General features: G+C 25.9%; 2 protein-coding genes across 2 annotated transcripts; one reads left to right on the forward strand and one right to left on the reverse strand.

Moving 5' to 3' along the window:
• Positions 1-1581: 1581 nt before the first annotated feature.
• On the reverse strand, positions 1582-12547 carry LOC105254966 (kinetochore-associated protein 1). Its single transcript, XM_025411313.1, has 31 exons — positions 12342-12547; positions 11116-11354; positions 10886-10990; positions 10655-10778; positions 10433-10587; positions 10134-10327; positions 9572-10026; positions 9307-9498; positions 8803-9227; positions 8567-8735; positions 8364-8459; positions 8083-8274; positions 7874-8004; positions 7653-7764; positions 7321-7561; positions 7103-7241; positions 6839-6987; positions 6534-6775; positions 6150-6448; positions 5905-6059; positions 5609-5812; positions 5348-5463; positions 5160-5269; positions 4975-5093; positions 4107-4471; positions 3318-3679; positions 3043-3234; positions 2725-2956; positions 2346-2648; positions 2169-2252; positions 1582-1743 (listed from the first exon to the last, which is right to left on the reverse strand). Exons 1-31 carry the CDS (start codon positions 12477-12479, stop codon positions 1705-1707), a joined length of 6078 nt encoding a protein of 2025 aa, XP_025267098.1. The 5' UTR covers positions 12480-12547; the 3' UTR covers positions 1582-1704.
• Positions 12548-13447: 900 nt separating this feature from the next.
• Positions 13448-23461, forward strand: LOC105254954 (DDB1- and CUL4-associated factor 6). The gene is made up of 16 exons (XM_011263951.3): positions 13448-13843; positions 14113-14267; positions 16582-16699; positions 16791-16969; positions 17085-17220; positions 17307-17467; positions 17610-17781; positions 18337-18585; positions 18652-18994; positions 19138-19247; positions 19327-19413; positions 19489-19546; positions 19711-19848; positions 20732-20984; positions 21094-21199; positions 23257-23461. Exons 1-16 carry the CDS (start codon positions 13753-13755, stop codon positions 23301-23303), a joined length of 2403 nt encoding a protein of 800 aa, XP_011262253.1. The 5' UTR covers positions 13448-13752; the 3' UTR covers positions 23304-23461.
• The last annotated feature ends 649 nt before the right edge of the window (positions 23462-24110 follow it).

Genomic DNA, 24110 nt, shown 5'->3' on the forward strand with positions numbered 1-24110 from the left:
ATGAATTACACAACTTTGAAAAAAAATCAAAATTATCAATTTTTTTAGATTGCTTTGCTTTTAATCATAATCGACATATTAATGTAAATATAAAATTGATTATTTGTTAAATCTTGTATATGGTAGACAAATTAATTGTTACTAATTTGTTAAGAAACATGAACTTTACTGGTTAATTTGACAAATCTTATATTAAAGGCGTAAATTAATTGATTTAAAATATAAGCAAAAAAGCTAATATGCTAACAATAATAGGTTTAATCAGAAATTTACAATAAATTGGCATCAATTGTAAATGCCTTAAACTTATGATTTACCAGCAGAACTTGTTAACAAAATCTGACAATGGATTAGCGGTAGAAACTGAACAGAATCTGTTCCCAGCACAAAAAGGTCGAAAGACATCTTAAAAACATTTAAAGAATGATAAGACGTCTTTAAGTCATTGTTTAGAGATATGTGTTGTCTGAGTTGTTTCTAGCCATTTAAATGAAATAGTAATAGTAGAGTTATTTGTGAAAATGTTTTTAATATTTGAATTGATTTCAAAACACTGTTATCTGTTCTAATGTTATACAAGCACAATGAAGCAGAGTATATTAAGTGAGTGCTATTAATAATAAATAATTAGTTATCCAGATAGCAAAATTTCAGCAGTATGTCGGTAATTTAATCATTTTTGCAGCAATTTTCTATCCACTGTGTTCGCAATTGCTCACTTTCTACTAGCATAAATTGCTCATATATAAAGAAGAAATGCAATAAAAATCGAGCATTTGCTGTTATGATGTGGCAACAAATTGTAAACATCAAACAGGATCATATTCTAAATCAACGATAGAAAGATAGGAAAAATTAAGCCAAATATGCTATCACCTTGTAACACTAAAAACGCAGCGAAAATGCAGCATGATCTACTATAAATATTACAGATATTATGGCATAAATGTTATCGATAAGTCGCCAGTTATTTATAATTTTCTAATCATAAATGTAGCATATAATGAAGCATATGTTATATTATAATTATATTCTATATAATATATAAATAATTAGCATAATTAAATTAATAAAATAATTAAATTTTAACAGTTAGTTTAATATTCTAAGTCTTTTGTTGGAATTGTATCAGAAAATATATATAAGCTGATAAAAATAAATACTATACATTTTTAATCTTGTTAATCGCGTTTTGCAGTCTTTATATTTGCCCATGAGAGAAACTTAAATAGCAGATGGATAAATCGTCGTTGATGGCGACAAATGAAAGAATTATAAGTTGATATAATATATTGCTGTGTTTCTTTGTTATATTTATCCTTCATATAGATTTTTATATATTATATTAAACTGTTAATATACTGCTACAATAAGTCTTATATAAAAATGTGAAGAACAGCCATTTGGGCAGAATATTATATCGGATGTTCCAAAATTCGATATAACGTGCCTTTTGATAAAACGTGATAGTGACGTATTATTGTAAGGATAATATAATGAAAAATATAGAATAATAAAGAGGAAATAAAGATATAATAAAGAGGAATATATTTAATATTCAAAAATAAAAAATTGCACACCCTTTATTATATATGTATGCACATTGCAATTAGTGCATTCAATAATATCACATTTTAATTTAACAATTAAGTAGGTTCATTTTGAAGTTGATTTTTTTCTTATACTAATAAAATTTGCTTGTTTTTATTCTTGTAATGTAGACTCTTGTAGAATAGTAAGACTCTATAAATATAAAAATACAAAAAGCTTAATATCTTTATAAAAACATAAAATATTCTCTAAATGCATATAAAATTTTATAATAATATATTCTACAAATATATAGAGAGAAAGAAAAAGGAAATGTAAAGAGAGAAAGAAGAAAAAAGAAAAGGAAAAGAGAGAAAAAAGAAAGGAAGGATCTTATTGTCCAACGTAAAATCTTCTAATTAATTAATCCGATAGAAAAATTCAAAGTACCACTTATTGCGAATGGTTCTAGTAATCGAAATTTGATTAAATAGAAAAGAGAAAGGGAGAGAAAGAGAAAAAAGATAGAGAAAGAGAGAAGAAAAAATATACAAAAAAAAAAAAAAATATATATATATATATATATATATATATATATATATGTGTGTGTATGATGTGATAAATATATTATAACTTACATGTGCAACTGTAAGTATTCCTTTGGAAGATAAATTAGTTAATTCTTCCATGAGTTCTGCCATTTGGCATTTTTGATTAACCATCTAAAAGAATTAATATTTTGTAATATCTATATCTGAGCAAATTATATAAATCTAAAATAACTTAATTGTAAATTCTATAAATAACAATTTTACCTCCAAAACAAATTTTTTATCAGATTCATTTAAAAATGGTAGGAGTGCTGCGGCCAAAGATGCCTGTTTACATTGGAAACAATTTTTCACAATAGTAGTGAAGTTTAATTCATGTATCACAGGACACGAATATAATAGACAAATCGCCTCTATGCAACTATCAATTTGTTGCAGATTCGAATTTACATTGATCTCTCTAAATGGTTCGGAAATAATTAATTGCCATCCCTTTTTGTAACCATTGCAACTTACGATGACCTTCTCATTTCGTGATTGCAGTAAAACTTTTTTCAATTCACTTATCTATAAACACATATATATGTTTTAATATAAAGTTTTCTGTGAGCTTTATATATCTGATGAGATGTAATTTTCATACCATGCGTAACTTTGTCATCTGACTCAAAGTATCATCCCAAAATAGAATGTCATATATTTCAAACTCGATGCAAATCTGTGCTATAAGAGAGACAGCATCAGACGAATGACGTTGACTTTTTAATAATATTTGAACGAGATCATGTTTAGAACAAGTTTCAAATGAATTAACGCTATAACATAATCCTAACAATTCTAACTTGCTAATATAGTGTAACGACTTCATATATTTTCTGAAATATGAAAAAAGCAAAATTAATTTTCTTAGTATAATATATATCGCCAAAACGATAATATATTACAATCTCTGCTTATATACCTAAAGGTACATATATCTTGCTGGAGTAGCTTCTCTAAAGTAGCAGTATCAACAATATTTTGTAAAATTCGTAACGCTCGATATTGTACGTTATAATTGTATTCAGCCTGACCGCACTGATCACCAAAGCCTATATTTATAAGAAATTGTGCAAACAATTCCACATCTCCATTTTCAAGCATATAACATGTTCTATAAACATATTGCAAGAATAAAATTAGATAAGAAATAAATAATATAACAAAATAAAAAAAAATATATATATATATATTTACCTAAATAAATTATCTTCATAATCTGTATTCTGATCAGAGTCTTTTAACGTTAGAAACGTCTGTGTAAAGCTTTGGCATAACTCAGTATATCTAACATCGGATTGTAACCATTCTTGCAATAAATCTAAACGCAACTTTATTATATTTAACGAAAATAATTTGCCAAGTTCATTAACGGCAGCATTAATATTGGGCCTGTGATTGGATGTAGTTCGATATCGTAATGATATGCTTTCGTCGTTATATAATTCATATACCAATTTGTATGGGTTTTCGATTAAAGCAAGATATTTATCTTTCTCTAATCCGTATGTACGTAGAATATGCTCGGATGTGCATCTCAAATATTTGTCTTTAATTTTCTGAAAATATATGCAGAAATGCAGAAATTAATATGATTTTTTTTAACAATATTGTCTAGTAAATATTGTTATATTAATAAAGTAAAAGCAATATGAAATGTTACAAGTAATATACGTAAGATAAATTATTACAATAAATTATTGATTAATTGTGATTTTCCATTTATAATTATAACATGTAATATGTTATATAATTTATATTCTATAGGTGTATAGAGAGAAACTGGGATCTCTGATATATACTTATAATAATATTTTGCAATATTTGTTACATTGTTGTAATGTAACAGAATTGTACTGTTACAAATAATATGTTACAGTTTTATTTAAGTCATATATAACTAGTGTTATATTAGTATTATTTGTTACTTCCACATGTTATTACAACAATGTTTACTACTTTATTATAGATTATTATAATATATACCTCCAACATTCCTTCCTCGAATTTGGTAGAATTTCGCGCCGCCAATTGAGCATACTCGTAACATTCTTTCGCTGCAGCAACGCGATCGGCACCAGCAGGTGTATAATTTACAACATAATACAATGCCACAGTGCCATAATAGAATCCGTCTGAATTAGTAATCTGTTGTATACATTTCTTTATATCTTGGAGCAGTGTGGTGTTTCTTAAGCAAGGTGACCAAGCGTTTTCCGATTTAGAATTATTTCCCCATACACGAGTCACTTCACCCTTAATAGCTAATGTACATATGAGGTGCGTTTCTAGTTTGAGTATGGGTGCGATGTCAAGCCATTTATCATATGTTCTTAAATTCAATTCTGGAGCTAGTAAAATAAATACAGGATAAGTCTGATAAAAAGTTCACCACGTGTTTTTCGAAAACAGTTAGAGATAGAGAAACACATCCATTAAAATTGTAGAATAATTAAAAGCACGTGTTAATGATATTGAACAACTTTGAGCATTTTTGATTTTTACATTATTAACTAAAATTTTCTTTTTTTAAATAGAAAGAGATATTCTTGATTCACTCCATCAATGATACTCAATGAATATCATTAGGGTAGTTTAATAACTTTTATATCAGAGCATTTTCTTCCAAATCAATTTCTTTCTATTTAAAAAAAGAAAATTTTAATTGTGTGGAAACTAAAAATATTCAAAATTATTAAAGTATATGTCCATATTTATTTAATTTTGATAATGAGTATCTTCGCCTATATCTAATTGTTTTCGAAAAAAATGTATCAGATTCATTTCCCTGTATATTATAAAATATATATAAAATAAAATAATTATTTATTTATAAGTATCAAAATAAACATACTAATAATTTTCCAAATATCTTCAAACAAGAATGGAAGTCTCCATTGGGCTATTAGCGGTAATGTGCTATGTCCTAGATTAAGCTGTATCCATTTATCATGTTCTATTTGAGTAGGAGATCTAGCAAAAGATTTAATGAGCATCTAAATCAAAATTTATTCATGCAAAATTATAATTTGCACTTACCCACTCCGAGTGTAATTTTGTAAAAAATAAAGATAATTCCTTTTTTTCATATCATTATTTCCCGTGAGATCCATTAATATGATAAACACTTCATAATAGTAAAAATTGACCTAAATTTAAATATAAATATTTATATTATACAAAGAAAAAATTACAATCAAGTATTTTTTTTATCCTTTACAACTTACCTGATTCCATAATGACGAGATACATTGCTTTATCATAAATTCATCACTTAATTGTGCAACAATTTCGTTGCATTTCTTTCTTAATTCATCTATTTCGCTCTTACAAATAAGTAATTCTATAAAATATATATTCGATCATATACAAATATTATTATATTATAAATTTTTTACGTATATAAAATAATTATAATTCTATAAATGACGATTAGCGTAAAAAATACACATTTTTATATGTATTATATTATTTACATCTTTATTTACCTTTATACATGCTCCCATTTGGCATGATTATTGTTGGATTCCACGTTTTTAATAATATTTCTAAGTAAAGTAATAGGCAATCATCGAAATTAAAACCAAAATTATAACAATAGTCTTTTAGCAAGGGAATTATGTTTTCCCTATTACTATTTATAATCTGCATTAAAATTTCTCTTTTGCTCGAAGCATTATTTATTAAAATTTCTGTAAATTATATATACATATTAAAAAGACGTTAACAAGATTTTCACATTTGAACAAACAAAATTAGATTCGTTAATAATGCATGAACATACCTTTATAAGCTATTGAATAATGTGACAATTGTTGTGCCCAGATGTGTAGTAGCTTGTAATCTTTGAACATTTGTAAAGATCGATTATGTCCCAACCGCGAATATTCATATCCCAGAGTCGAAATCGTACAATGCCGGATATAATCAGCTTGAAAACTTTTTTGAAAGATTTTTATATATTATTAGCTATCATATTTTATAAATGATTAGTATTAGAATTATTGGAAAATTATTTAATTTTCTTACAATGTGCAAGTTGTAGAAAGCCAGGTGTATGCTTCCGATTCAGGTAACATAAAAAGACAAGATAATCCTAATTGAAGATCGAACGATCGTTCAATACACAGCTTTTTCAGTAAACTCATCAATAGTTGCAATAATATGGACTCCATTTTCTTTGATATAACTCTGTTTCTTACTGATATGGTACAGTACATAAAATAAAACGTCTTAAAAATTTGCAATAAAGAATAATCATTGTGTTGACGTTGCATCTTTTTTACATTTTCCAGAAAGTTATTTAATTGATCCTCCAGCAATTGTTCCTATAAACAAATAAAATAAAATATATCATATAAATATTCCCGTACACAACTATTTTTATAAATAAAATGTGTACATGATACATACATTGCAATTAGTAATTTCATTATCATCAATTTGATTTGAACAATATAAATAAAGATATATTGCATCATTGAACAGAAACAATAATCTTTTATCCAAAATTACTGCCTGATCTTTATATATTGTGTACAATTTCCAACCAAACTGTGGCACCATTTCTTGTTTTATATTGGAATAATGTTGAGTAAAAAAGTTTGAACACACACTAGTATAAGTGTTTAGTATTACTGCAGATTTTAAGTCGCCTGAAATATTAATTTACAATTATTTAATGCTACTTCAATTATTAACATCAATGTAATACATACTGTCTTGACAAATATTTAACATCGAAGCACTTAAGTTTTTGACAACTTTTATAGTATCTACGTTTATTTCGGCATGTTGTAATGCTAATAAACATATCTTGTATATATATTTAAAATCATCTGATATATTTAAATCCTCATCATCATAACTGTAAGATAAAAAATTATGATTATACAGAAATAAATATATTATATATATATATATATATATATATATATATATATAAATATAAATTATATAAATTGTATAATATGCATTTTTACCTAACAAGTTGTGGCAATATGTTTACATTTTTCGTTTGTTTTAGCAAAGATAAAATTGCACATGATTTTTCTAATCCTAGCACTTCAGCAACTTTAACAACCGTTTTATATATTATGGACAAATCATCTTCTTTCATATCTGTTAAAATAAATTGAAAATTTTCTATTAATACGTATATAAAATTTGTTTATAAAGGAATTAAATTTTCAAGCCTTACTTGAAAGAAATTTTGTGATATAGTTCTGCAGTATAACTGACTTCTGCATATGATAATCCTTTAGTAAAATGTCAATTTTATAATCTTTTTTCAATATGTATAATGATTTTAAATCTTTTATCATTTTGACGATATTGGTGTAACGGAAAGAACAATCATTTAATTGTGCTAATAAATCATGTATTCTGAATTCTAAATAATCCAGTATTTTTATATGGTAAATCAAAGATGTTGTCACGTTCTAAAAAAGCAAATATATTAAATACAATTAATTATTAAAGAAATCTATTATTTCTTCATTGATTTAGTATTGTACTATTAAAATTCATTACCTGAAAAGAAGAAGCGGCAACAATATAATTAAGAATTCCTTCATAGCAATATAAAACGTCAGTGATATTATTTTCTAAATAATATAATGTATCTATTGCTTTCTGCAAATTTCTAAACCCCAATGTTTAATAATAGATTAAATAAATGAAAATAATTTTATTTTCAAGATTTTTTTCTCTTTAATATAGATTTTGTTTTTATAGATAAATATGATACATACCCTATATTTAATTGAAAGTTTATGTATCGACAAAATGCATCTTGTCTTAATTGCTGATTCCTTTTAGTCAGTGTATCTATATCATTAATAACAGAATCACGATCTTCTTTTATTATACGTGATATTAATTTCTACAAATAAATGATTATTAATATGCAACATATAAAGATGTAGAAACATATATATTCGTGCACACGATTCATACTAACGTTATTTACGCCAATTGTTGCATATCCATATTTTTTTAAGATGACTTTTATTGGAACATAATCGCATTCAACTTTAATTTCAAAAGATAACTCATGGTCAAAATTACTATTTGTTTCTGCCAAAGTAATGATAGTTGAGCTCCAAGGTACTGGTGCCTTTCTTAAGACTGTCAAAGTTTGCTTTAATCGATTCTAAATACAATATAGAATATGAAATAAAATAAAAGATATTTTTTAAATTATAATACAAGGCAAATGTGAAGAATATATCTAATATTTACTTCAATATTATATATCAATTCTATTATAATAGTAACTCTTTTCTCCCATATAGCTTCTTCATTAAACCACCAACTATCTAAACTTTCCATGCTTTTCTAAAAATATTAGAGATATTTATTATAAAAAAATGTTTTAAAAATATATTTAATTATATTTATATAAAAGTACGTAATATACACGGAACAAAAAAAGTTATACCAACCTGTATATATGTACAAAGAACAGCATCGTTTTGTAAGTTATTATTAAGTATATATTGTTTTAAAAATGTATTTACAAAATCTGAGATTTTGTCAAGATTTACTTTATCCAACAACATATGTATTGCTTCTATAGGTAAGTCAATATATGTATCAAGAGGTACTCTCAATCTATAGCATAATTATAAAGATATTTAACGTTAATCTTTATGAGTTTTAAAATTATAATATCACTGACCTGTAATTGTTCTTCAATTGTTGAATATCAGATAAAACTTCAAGCAAAAATATAACTTGCTTCAATTCAAAAGAATTCTGATACCTGTATTCTTGATAGAAACATATAGATTGTTGCCCGTCTTCAAATTTGAGCAATTTTAGAAATTTCTTAACAAAGTCTATACCAATTTCTGGCCATACCGTACAATAAGATATTTCAAGTTGTTTTAGTTTCTTTAGACTCCAAGATATAATTTCATCAATCGTATCAGGCAGTAAAGATAATAATGTAGGTATAAAAACAATAAGCCATGGCCATAAACATGATGGGGTCATATCTTCAGGCAAGATTGCAAAAATATTTTGTACAGTTTCCATAGATATATGTTTTATTATATCAGGAAGATGTCTCCTCCAAATTAGAGTAGCAGATTTTAAATGACCCTATAAAGCCAGAATTAAATATATGTAACAAAGAAATATATTTCATTTAAATCACATTTAAATTACAATTATATAGTACCATGGATAAATAAGTAGTGCATTCTTCTAACAAATTTGCTTGTAAAAATCTTATCCATTCCTTCATATTTGTATCATAATTCAATAATGTATTTTCTTCAGTACATTGAATCATTTGGAAAGTTTCAAGTTTATATAAATTATCATTTATCAAAGACAAATTAGCATTCAATGAATCATTCATATTTTCTCTCTATAAATAATAAAGTAAATATTAATTTATTAGGAGTTTATATAATGTATTGATTTATGCTAATATAAAGTACCTTTATATTTTGCATTATTCTTTGCTGAGCATATAAATACATTTGTCTCATTTGTATATAATTAGAAATGAAGATTTTGCTACAACAGTCAGTCACGTATTGCACATTTTGTATTTTATCTAGAACGTTTATTAGTGCATCTACGCTAATTAAATCGGGAGTAGATTTTGTGCAAAATTGTTCTATGAATGATGCTGCTTTAGCACAATAAATAGATTCCAAGGAAAGACCTGATCTTCTTGCAAAAGCTTCAGCTGCATCAAATTGCTTCTTCTTTAATAATCTCGCTAAACGCATTTCAGGAATACTTTCCGATATCCTTTTTATCCTAAATTCATTGATAATTTTATTATCAGTAGAAAAACCCTCTACATAAAATATATTATTAGAAGTATGCAAAACTTCTAATAAATAAATAGTAGTAGAAACATTAATTTCCAACTTCTGTTCAAGATCTAAAAGGAAAAAAAAAAATATATATATATATATATATATAATATTATATTATATTAATATAAAAGAGAGGAGAAATATATATTCTATATAAATTAATATAATTTACCTGGATAAGAAATAAGACGTAACAAATATCTAGCGGGATTCTGTTTAGACTGTGTTAAAAATAAAATTTCACAATGATTATTGTGTTGTATCACTACAAAATCAAATACTGGACCATCATATATTTTCATTCCTAGTAGTGTATTTGGACACATAATAGTTAATGTATAATCTGTACGCAGACAAAGCATTTTACTAAAACAAAATAATTTTTATATAATATGCAATCTTAATAAAGAAAATATAAACTTAAAAATACAAACTTTTATTTCATTTTATTATAATTAAAAAATTACTTACTTGCTACCAAGTAACAATTGTATCTTTTTATATCCAAAAGAAAATACATTATAAAAATTATTATATTCATCATTAGGCCAAATAAAAACCGAATTTGTTCCAATCATAGTTATTGATAGTTCATCTGACAATTCATCTATCATAGCATTAAGGAACTGTAATAAATTCTTAATAAAGTAATATAAAAAGCCGAAAAAACATGATTTGATATATGTATATTACCTTCTCAGATGTAAATCCCTTGAATAGTTGAGAACATTGAACATTTGTTATATGTTCTGCAATCATAGCTTTATCATCATTAGTTAATGCAATCTCTAAAGCTTTAGGATATAATTTGGAGAAACTAAAATTTTTTTAACAAATTTTAAATTACAAATTAAATTAAAATATGAAAAAGATATAATGTAATAAAAGAAAGAAAAAAAAAAAATATATATATATATATAATACCTATAAATAACTCCAGTGTTCATAACAAGAATTATAAGAACTTCTTCACTTTGCTCTTTCAAAAATATCTGTATTATATTGTCTTGATTATTATCAGGTATAGTTCTGTAAATAGAAATTTTATATAGACTTTGAAATTATATTTATATACAATAAAGATTTTTAAAAATATTATAAATTATTTATTTTAAAAAATATTATGACTTTTAAATACTTAATTAAATACTTACTTTGTAAAAATTTGTTTTCCATCTGATAAATGTAAACAATATAAAATTTTAGTAGCAAGTACCACAAATAAAACAAAACCATCTTTGGAGATGCAGTAACGAACTATCATGGAGGGAAAATTAACATTGTATAATATTTTATTGCATATTTCATCTTCAAATACTGTAATGGATTTATCAATTGCTACACAAAACTTAGAATATTGAAGAGATGCTAAAACAGTTGGTTTTTCATCCACCTTATAAAAAAAATATATATTGATCATGTTGATTAATAATATATTAATAATAAAACTTTATATATATATATATATATATATATATATGTCATAATTATAATAATTTAAATATAATAATTATAATAATTTTAAAAATATACAAATATATATTTATATTTATATATTTTTTAAAATTATTATAATCATGATTTTGTAATTTATATATATTTATAACGACTAATAATATAAATATAAATAAATTATACAATTATAATTATAATTATATAATTAATATAAATAAATAATATAAATAAATTAAGGTGCCTCTACATGGCAGCATCAAAACGTCGAGCGTCTGCGTAGAAAACCATATCGGTACCATTGCGCAGATTCAAAATGCGCAATGGTACCGGTATGGTTTTCTGCTCAAACGCTCGACGCTTTGATGCTGCGGCCGTGTTCCGAAATTACTGCAAATTCTATAGTGCACGTTACGTATATTATATATTTTCAGTGCTGGCAGTAAACTGCCAGCAATTTCGGAACACGGTCCATGTAGAGGCACCTTTAGAATAGTTCATAATACGCGTAGTAATACAAGTTCACGCATGCGCACTTTATATAGATTTAAATATTGTACAAATCATTGAACGTTTTCAGTAAGCGACACAGAGGATACAGTGTAACACAGTGAATCACTTCATCCTTATTTACAAGGATGAAGTCCTTGTTGGTTGCCGAATGTAAATAAGGATGAAGTGATTCACTGTGTTACACTGTGTCCTTTGTGTCGCTTGCTGAAAAACGTCCATTATGTGGTATATAAATTGCATTATGTTAACTAAAAATGCTTGTTAAATTTTTAATTGCAAAGTATCGTGGCTTTTCATTTTATTTTTGATTAATAATTATATCGCACTTTATTGCTTTTCTATGAAAAATAGAATAATCGTATAACCGTCAAATTAGTCGAATAGAAATTGAATATGAATAGAATAATGTGACTACCTTTTCATGGGATTGAATCGTTGCTATTGTACACGCTTCGTATAGTGAACCATTGTTTTCTGTAATTATCCGTGTGCCGAAATTAATAGTTTCATCATCAGCGTCGAAACCTGTTTGCACTTTATTCCACAAAGCCATTTTCAAGAGTCACCAGAGTAAGCTTAGCCAGAGTAAACTTCTACTGAACTTTATATTCTATACTAAATACTAAACTATACAATCTATTGGAATAAGCCATAAGGAGTGGGGACACGTGGCATAGCTTTGAGTTTTGAATAGAGAGAAGCCTGAGAGGGTCCAGGCCGTTTTTCTATAACGCTTTCCCTATGTGAGCGAACAATTGGACAAAACCGCCATTAATGGGATAAGAAGCGATGGCACTACGCGCCATTTTTGAATAAAACAAAATACCTGAATCGAAAATACGTTTCCAGGTAGCAGAATAACGTCAAATGATATCTTAATAACGTTTTAATGACATCATCGAAAATTGAGAAATTATTTAAGTATCATTGAGGAATTATTAAGTATCATTGAAGTAAATAAATAAACTGAAATAAATTTCATAAATTGAGTAAATAGTAACAAATTATAAATACTAACAAATATAATTAATTACAATATGTTAATAAATGCAGTAAATAATGCGATAAATAATTTTTTATAAATTAAAGAATTTAATAAATGAAATTTAATAAATGAAAGTAACTGTTTCATTAAATTAAATAAAAAAATTTAATTAAAGTTAAGATTAAATTTTATTTTATTTTGTTATCTAATTCACTTTCTCTTAACTTAAATTTTCAATAAATGCAACACAAAAAAACTCTGAATAATGTTAGTTATAACCTTTCAAAGAGCATGTACATAAATTGACATACACTATATATTAGCTTTATTAAAACATACTCAAAGCGGAGGTATCCCATTAATGGCGGACAACCAATCTGCATCTTGCAACTTGGTCTCTTCCCTCACTTGAAGATCCCTATGTCGTAAATGCGGAACAGAATATGTTGTTTTCTATATATTTGATCCCCTATATATTTGATTCCCCTTCTCAATATTTAGTCTAGATATACTATATCTATGTTTGAGAGCAAAATCGAGAGACTTTAGATGAACGTTAGTGGTCAGAATGACATCGTGTAAATTTGCTGTCGTGTATCACCATGCTTATTTTTAGTTTTGAGTGAGCCATGTCGCATCATCGGTGGAATTGATGGAACTCTCGCTGCGTAATTATACACAACAAAATTCCTGAAAAATTGATGGGAATCTTAGACAAATTTCGTCAGCTTGACAATAATTCTGTTGTCTAATCCAGTCGTTGAGAAATATTGTCTATATATAGTCGGACCAGAAGATTTATAACGTCATTTTTTCAGCGAATTTGTATCAGGATTTAGCTATGAAGAAAACGCGCACTAACATCTTTCGCGATATCTATTATCAACCTTATGATGATTGCACACGGCTAAAGCTTTATTCTAGCAGTAAAGGTAATTATCTTTTATTTAATATATACAAACGGTACAAGTGTGCGATAATTTTTATGAAAAAATTACACATGTCTTTTTATATTGTAAACATAATAAATTAAACTATTAATTATTTATTTGCAATTATAATAGATGAGGCAAATAACAAGTAATTATATATCTATGTATTTTGTCATGTTAATCAAATTTTGTATCTGTAGCACATATTAAATTATGCATCATTAGAGTTATTATGTTTGAAAAAATATTGCTAATTTATAGTTTTACAGCTAGTTTACAGATGATACAGCGTATGTCATTGTTGAAGAGACTGAAAGTCCACAATGGTTGTGTGAATTCTATTTGCTGGAATAGTACTGGAGAATTGATACTGTCTGGAAGTGATGATCAACATCTTGTTTTAACTAATGCACATAAATATGAGGTATAAATATTATATAATATTATATTATAAATATAAATATAAGGTATATAAATATTATAGTATACAGTTGACAAGATTTGCTAATTAAAAAAATATTTTGCACATTTATTCATATTTAAAATGACCTTATTAATGTATATCAATTGTCTTGAAAAAAGCAAATATTACATATGATGCACATATTTAATTTTAGAATACTGTGCAATTAGTAATTCATATATATATTAGTAAAGTAAATTTATTACTTCTCTTAACTTGTTACTTATGAATACTGTCAGAGATGTTGCCAAGATTATTTTTAATTTTGCCCTTGAAAATCATGTGTCCCGAAATGTAATACTTGATAATATTCAAAGTAACTTTTTATCTTTGATTTCTGACAAATATATTTATATATGAAGTAGTAAAATTATAAATTAATTATGAGTTACTTAATTATAAAATTGTTAATTATAAAATTGCTAATTATAAAATTACAAAATTATAAAATTATTATTTCCTAAAATATATTTTTCTAATTCTTGCTTTAAAAATATGTTCTTGTTATTTTATATACACGTGATATATTATTATATCTAAGATTATCATATCTAAGATGCTCTAAAAGTCTGGAAATGATCAAATATTTCAGAAAGAATGCATTTTAGAAAAAAGTGTTTTAGACAAAAGTTGTAAGGCTTGAAAAGATGCATTTAATGACAGTATTAATTTGCCCATAAATGGCATTGTCAACATCAGGTCAAAATCATCTTTATTTTTTTAAATGAAAATCCCTATTTTTCATTGCATATTTTTGTACCTTACTTCGAGAGCTTTCCAAAACACTATAATAAAGTATATTTTATTAAGTAACTTTTCGAAATATCAGACTTGAATCAATTTCTTAATTTTATATTATAAAATAAGATATTAAACTATAATAATAAAAATAAAAGATATTAAATTATCCATCTGCAGAAATATTACAATGTAACATTGCAGCAACATATTAATACAATATATATGTGATAATTTTGTGTCTATTTATAAAGTAGGGATTATCAATGAAAGATAAAAAATATAGTAACTATTTTTAATTTTTATCACTTTAATTTCTGATATAAGTAGATGAGATTCAGAATATTAAACTGATTAGAATCAATCTGATAAATGGACAATTATTCATTTACTGCCTATTTGAGGCATAAAGCAAGAATTTAATTCTAAATAAATTATATTTCAAGTTTTATAAGTTAAATTTAATTACTTCTATCATTTACTTTATTATTAATTTAAATTGAACTAATCCTTCGTATTATATGAGATATAACGATATAACATATATTACATTATATATCATATTAGAAGAAAATTATAATTAATCGATAATTCGCCGATAATACTTTCTCTCTAAAAGTGAATCAGGGAATAAATACTTACTGATTACAAGCAGTTATAATTACAGCACTGATTACATTGATAATATACTGATTCACTTTTAGAGAGCTTATTTAGTAATAATTTATTTTATTTGCATTTATATAACATTTATATAACATTAATATATAAGTAAACGCAAATCTTGTTCGATTTCCGATGTCAATTTGTCTTCAGATTGCATGCGCAGATTCTGCTTGGTTTCTGCTGACAATCTGACATTAAATTGCTTTACGCAGAGCCTGCTCGGTTTCTGCTAACAGTTTGTTGTCAGATTATGTTTTACAAACTCTGTCGTCAGAACACAAGCTTAATGCGGATGCAGATGGCTATGGTTCTGGTGTGCGATTCTGATCGAATCTGTTGCCAATCTGCTGACATTTTGCTGACATTTTGCTTACTAGGAAGTTAATTAAAAAAGATCGACCAATTCGTGCAAATAATAGCGCATGGCGAAAAGAGACAATCCGAGCCTGTCACGCTGTGGCTGCTAAGATGAGAGAATTACACACAACTCGCATGTAATTGTTATTTGTTAGAGTTCCTTTCAACACTTTGTTATGCGTTTAATAGCCATGTAACAATCGGCTGTCTTTCCTCGCCACATGCTAATATTTGCGCGAATTGTGTGATCGATCTTTTCTAATTAATTTCTCATTAATTATTGCGAAATTAGTTTTTCATTAATTATCGCAAAATTAGTACAAGACATTTCCTCAATTTAATTATCGGACACTCTGTATAAAAAAATAAATATTGCACTACTGAATATAATACGCATTTTGTAATATTTTAATAATGTATTAATTACATTTATAATATAATTTATTATATAATAAATCATATAATAAATTTATTATATAAATTATAAAATACAATATTTATTAATTTTTTTAAGGTATTAACGGCTTACAAAACTAGTCACAGAGCCAATATTTTTAGTGCCAAATTTTTGCCTAATAGTGGAGATCATTGTATTGTTTCGTGTAGTGGAGATGGCATTATTTTGTACACAGGTAAAAATTAATAGAGTATAATTATAAATTAAATAATGAGAACAAATGTTATATTAATTTTTTTTATTAATTGTCAACGTTTTTTTTGCAGATTTAACGAGAACAAAAGAGACGTTTCACAATCAATTTACTTGTCATACTGGTACTACTTATGAGATAGCGACAATATCTGATGAACCACATAGTTTTCTAAGCTGTGGAGAGGATGGAACAGTTAGATGGTTTGATCTTAGAGTGAAAGATAAATGTAGCACTGTAAGATGTAGAGAGGTAAGCACTATTCTCTACAATTTTTTCATAATATTATTTAAAATTTTCTATCATACATTTAGAATATATTATGACGCATTGAAAAAGAACATTTTTAAAATTATTCTTATTTTAGGATGTATTAATCTCATGTCAAAGAGCCGTTACTGCTTTGTCAGTGAATCCTGTAACACCTAATCATATAGCAATTGGTTGTTCTGATAGCACTGTAAGAATATTTGACAGAAGAACTCTTAGTACATTAGCTACCGGTAATTTTTGCGAAATATATAATGAATGACATATAACAGTGTTATATAACAATAATACAGAGTACATATATATGTATATTTTTCAGATTGGAAAGATGCGGACAAATTAATGAGACCACTATGCAGCTTCACTGTCCCAGAATTTGAAGGTAGTTCTTACAGAATTACATCGCTCAGTTATAGTCCGGACGGACAGGATGTTCTTGTCAGCTATAGCAGCGACCATCTCTACTTATTCAGTATCAAAGTAACGTGTCAACAGTTGTGGGATAACATTTATTTATTTTATTTATTACATTTATTTTACAATGTTGTTTCCATTTCATTTAAATATACATTAGTTCTTTCTGACATACATTAATATATTATTTATTTTTAAAATTATTAAGGATCAAGGTAGTCTGCAATTGCGAAAGGATGCGACAATAGGAAAAGGAAAAGGCAAGAAACATCCTTTAAAGTCATCCCAACCAGTTCGTCGTTTAAGGCTACGCGGCGATTGGTCTGATACTGGTCCTGATGCACGTCCAGAAAGAGAAGGAGGACGTCGCAGTGGTACAGGTAAATTTATATATTAAGATTAATAAAAAAAATTAATGCAAAAATATTTGTCGTTACTATGGCAATCGATATTTTGATTCATAATAAATAAAAATTAATATCCAAATATTAAGTAAATAAAATGTAATATAATACACACAAATTTTCCTATAACGGTGGCAAATTTTTTGCATTTTTTACCTAGCAAATATTAAGTAACAGTTATATAACTATTAGTCACATTATAAGCTACATTATAAGATTATACTATAATGTCACATTATAATATTATAATATTACTGAGAGCAGTTTAATGTTATTGCAATTTTGCAGCAATATTTCACATATAGAATATTCCATTGTTATATTGAAATATCTATGTTATATCTATGTTTCTGCAATTTTTCTGTACCATTTAAGAATTTATATTACATTTATAAGTGGGAAATTATAGCTTACCGATAATATTTACAATGTTATTTGTAATATTTAGTTTTGTTACACTTATATGACATTAATATACGTAGATATTTTATTTGAGAAATTTTAATATTGCTTGTGTATATTATTTACTAGAAGTCGCTCAGGCAAGGCCGATTTTGCACACGTCCTTGATGCAAAGGATGACGGATGTGCTTAGTAGAATGCTGAATGATCCGGCTACTCGTGCCGCTTTGAGTGGTGGTGGCGAGGACAGTTTGGAAGATGTTATTGAGCAACGAGAAAATTTTCGAAATATTGAGAATAATCCTGAATCAAACGCGGAGAGAAGCAACGAATCAGTTGAATCAAGTACTGAGCAGAGTGGTCATCTAGAAACGACTGGTAACAAAATTAGATTATTTACATGTTTTATTTCGATGCTTGATTCTATTAGTATGTCATTTTTAGGGAATACAAGCGTAGATGTTAATAGAAATGTAAATACGAATAATACTGATAATTCTCAGGCAAGAGAAGAACCACAAGAATATAACCAGTCACTATTGTTAAATACATCGACGAATGTAAATAACGATATTCCTATAGAAACTGAATCTAGTCAAACCAGGCAATCGCAAATTGCTTCCACAGAATCTATTAGTAGTCATAATAGAACAGAACATAATAATATATATAATCAAAACAGAAATAAGGATGAAGGTTCATGTGCTAATATATCTAGCAAACAGGAAAATATGATGGAGAATCTTCAGGATAGATTAACAACAATGAGAGATGATTTCCTTGAAAAGTAATTAAATAAAAATTAAATTTTTCCTCGTTAAGAATTTTAACCCCTTTTTTTTAAATATAGAGATACATTTTATAATTGATGAGAATCTTAAATATGTGAAAATAAACATACCGAATTAATACATATGATTTAATATATAGACATGGTAGTGAACCTGCTGTGAGTTTAATATATTCTGATAAAAGTTCAACCAATGCTACAATATCGCTCGATGTTGGCGATGAAATGACTCGTGATGGCTGTCATCCAGGTGAGTATTTCAAAGATCATTTTTATTTCAAGTTAATATTTTATTTATGCACTGACTTTACCACACAGTTTGTTTTCAGGACCTTCCAGAAGTAATAATACTGGAACTGTCGATGCAGGCCCGAGCAATAATTGCAACTATCATCACTATAACGATATTAGAGAAAGTACATATCATTTATTTTGTTTCATTAATTTTGTTTTATAGATTTTAATACATAATATTCTATATATTTTTACAGAATTTGAAGAAACTACATGTATTGATAGTGATGATGAAGATGTGCAATCAGATGAAAGGTTTGTTGTAAAATGTTATGATAAAAATTATTCCTATACTAAATTTGTAACCTTTTTGCTAACAATTTATAATAGGCAATTGGAAAGATTTATTTTTGATAGAGATACCTATTCATTTTTATTGTTCTTGGGATTGACATTTCTTTAACTTTAATAATTTACAGGTTATTAAATCCAATTGAGGCTGAGATGGACGAAGCTATTGCTAATGTTCGTTCATCGCAAGGACACGAAGCGTTCGATGATCTGTATCTAACAGAACTTTGTGTGAAACAAAAGTACATGGGTCATAGGAACGCGAGGTATGATATATTTTTAATTTTTTTTCTAATATTCATCAAATTATATCTATAAGAAGAACGATATATGAGATATATGTTTCTAAATTCGTGTGGATGGTTTGTACAGAATTTTTATAAGGCTTTTGATCGACATTATAGATTGTCAAAGCCGAGAAATCATATAAATTTAAAAAAAATGAAGTTTTCATATTTGCTTTTTTTAAATTTTATTAATTTATGTTATATTAAATGTGCGAGTAGTGGCATGTAAAATAATTTTTATACAGCATGACAAAATTACAGCAACATTGCAACAATATTTATCCGTCTTTAATTTCAAATAATCTGTTTAATAAATATTCTGAAACCTAATAAAGAATTTAGATTGTTAAATAAATTATTTTAAGTAAAAATAGTTATAGCAATGTTGTTACAAGTTTCTATGGATTAATTTATTTGGATATATTTTACAAAGAAAGTATTTATATGGTTTCTCGTGTCTAATATCATAATTTAATATAGCTGCAGCAAAAGAAATAGGAGTTCTAAGGTTGAAGACTATTAGTTATAATTATTAGATTAACAAGATATTAAAATAATTAAATCAAGAAGCTGAAAAAAAACAAAATATGAAGAAATGTTTTTATGATTCAAATTATATTTTATTAATCTATACAGTATACACGCCAAATCTATTTGGTAAGCGTCTTAAATAACGATAACTTGGACTTTATTTAATCGAAATATATCAATGTATAATATCTGACGGATCGGACGCCAAATTATTGACTCATGTAGTTCCGAAAAAGCCTCCGAGCGGACTGGGCGGACTGTACAATATTAATGCCGCCAAATTATCTCTGATCGTTCGCCTTTCCTCCACTTTTGACTCTAGTTTCTTTAGGACTATGATTAAGGAAGCAAACTTTTGGGGCAACGATTTCGTCATGTCGGGTAGCGACTGCGGTCACGTATTCGTGTGGGAGAAGGAAACCGCGAAATTATGTATGCTATTGGAAGCGGATCAACATGTGGTAAATTGCCTTCAGCCGCATCCATTTCTCCCAATGTTAGCCACTTCTGGTATTGATTACGATGTGAAACTATGGGCGCCAATCAATGATGAGTCGAATTTTGACGAGAAATTTGCAGAAGATGTAAGTAATAATACATTTTAAATAAAAGAATATTACTTTCTTCCAAATAATACTCTCTTGTAAAAAGAAAGAAATAGACTTAATATTTTACGTTTTATTTTATTTTCAGTTGAAAAAGAGAAATGCAGTTATGTTGGAAGAGACCAAAGACACAATAACTGTACCTGCAGTTTTTATGATTAGAATGTTGGCATGCCTTAACCAAATACGCAGAGGTAGTGAAAATTTATAATAGAATATTCCGAAGATCTCTTTGTGTGTGCGATAATTTGCTATTACATGAATACATAAGTAAGATAACTACATTGAAAACTTTTTTATTGCCGTGCAAGTATTAAAATGGTTTGTACTGGTAGTGAAAGATTTTATCACAGTTTTGAATGCATTGAATATTATATTTATCCAATTTATGCAATGACTTGATTTTGATCTACTTGCGTACAGGAAATGCCTTAATCATACTACATAGAACAATATAATATACAAGAATAAATTTATGTTTTAATTTTTCTTTCAAATTATGTTCTTTTTTAAAACAATTTTTAATTATTTAAAATTTCACTTGATAAACGAATAGTAATGTTTAGTAACATATGATAATACATGGTATAAGTCTGAAAAATATGGTATAAGATGAAAGATATTTTTCTCTCTCAAGCCATCTAAAATTTCAATTTATTATTTACGAGGTGAATCGAGTGAAATGTTCAGATGTTTATTTTTTATTTTTTATTAGATTATTTGATTTTTTTTAGATTATTTTTTATTGTTAGATATACCACACACAAAAGACATTGATGAAATTTGAAGACTACGTTCATTTCTTAGAAGTCGAATAATGGTAAATTTATATAATCCTGTTTATTTTCTTATTTCAGTGTAACAACAAATATTTAACTGTTAAGTTAAATATTTAACTATATTAAATGTTTCTATGTTTTTAAATGTCTTGTTTAAAATTATAGGTTGATTTTGCTTATTTTATTCAATTATTTTATTAGTATATTTCAATTTAAAACCAGAAATAGGATAGAATTAATTTTAAATAATCTTAAAATATATATCACGGTTCAAGTTATTGGGTTAGAAAATTACATACTACTTATTATATTTTCCTTAATAACTTTATATTATGAACAACGAGCGTCAACTAAAACCTTCATAATATTAAGATGATTTTGATAAAAGATAAAAAATTAATATTTAGATTTATATTGGAAATAATACATTTCATTTAAATTTTTTAATAAACAATGAATTTGGCATGTTATTCGAGGATATGATCTTGACAACATATGTTAAAATCATTGTGGGATAAGTAAATGTAAATATTTATCATCAAAATATTAGTTGCTCCTATAATAAAAATATAACATTTAGTATATTATCAAAATCAAATCTAAGATGTAATAAAAATATTGTAACTTTTTAATGAAACTAAATATACGTATGCGCGTGCGTATATACTATCATATATATTAAACAATAATTCTTTTAAAACCACGCTCTATGCATTGTAAAACTGCATTGTAAAAGAAGTAAAATTTTGGTAAATATTTGATTTTTCACTAAAATTATATCTACAAAAATATAATTATATATATTTTGTTAAATCTTATTAATTATATACCTTATAGATAATATATAATAATCTTAAATGATAATTTTTCATGAAATAATATATTTTTCCACACACAGAGAGATGTACATATTAAAAATTCATTTAATTTTAACTGTTAAGAAAAGTATAAAAAAAGTAACATCTATTTAATTTTAAGAAAAGTATAAAAATTTCTCTGTTATTTATTAAATTTATTATGTTAGTAATTATTTGTACAGATAACATTGTTTAATTTACTCATATTTATATAGCATACGAAATGTACGCATATGTACGCAATCACGAATACGTGCATACGCCTGCAACTATACACATATTATTTTATATATATAATTATATCTGTATATTTTATATAATTGGCTTTAATTTTCAAAATTTTATTTTAAACTACAAAATCAAAACTGAGGATAAAACAAATAAATAATATAGAAATGATTTATATATATATATATATATATATATATATATATATATATTTCTTATTTTAAAACTCTAATATTTAAAATCATACATTTTTGTTTGTTTATGTCGAACAAATTAGATAGATACATAAATATTAAATATATTTAAAGAAATGTATTTAAATATATTTAGTGGCTTACTATTTGTTTATTCGTATAATAAAATTGCACGATGTTAACTATTTTGTAGGTCGAAGTCGCAACAGGAGACGGAGCAGCGAAGTACGAAATAATTAGAACTCTCTTGATAATATTACCCCAAATTATTAAATTATAAATATAAATAAAACTTATATATCACACACAATTGCAAAATTGTGATTACGATAATTCCTTATCGATCGAATCAATTATTAAATGTTTTGTCTTGATTGGCTTGAATAGATCTCATGATATAAAATATAATTTGAATGTTAAATTTTAATATTAATATATCGATAAAATATCTGATATCGTGTTGAAAACATCGTCATATATTTGTATAAAACTTATAATAACGTATCAAACTAAGATGTATTTTTTTGCTAGTATACTTGCTACTCTGCTACTAGCTTTAAATACCAAATAGTATTATTTTTTTTGCTATCTTATGTGCAATTTTACATAGAATTTCTAATGAGTTTGTATTGTTTTGTTAGTGTTGAAAAAAAAATTTTGGTACAGAATTTCTCTGTACTTTAATATTTAATATTATTTATGATGCGATACATGTTAATGCTATGATACTTATTAGCCGATTCGTATTATCATGTGTTTTATGCAATAATTGTTAATAATAAAATAAGGAATAGTGCAAAACTAATATGTTAATCGAAGATTTGCAAAAAAGGGTGTTTTGTCTCTACTTATATCTATTTTATTATATATTATTATGATATAAGAAAAATAATAATTTATGAAAAATAATAAAAAATTAGCTACATATTGATGATATCCTCGATGGAAGGAAAAAAATGGAATCGTGCAATTAGAAACTATTAAGTTTTTATATAATATCTCGTATGTAGACTTTATCATTTATTTTAATTATTACAATTTTATGAA

This window comes from Camponotus floridanus, unplaced genomic scaffold, assembly GCF_003227725.1.
Source record: "Camponotus floridanus strain SB8 unplaced genomic scaffold, Cflo_v7.5 scaffold39, whole genome shotgun sequence".
Classification (NCBI taxonomy): domain Eukaryota; kingdom Metazoa; phylum Arthropoda; class Insecta; order Hymenoptera; family Formicidae; genus Camponotus; species Camponotus floridanus.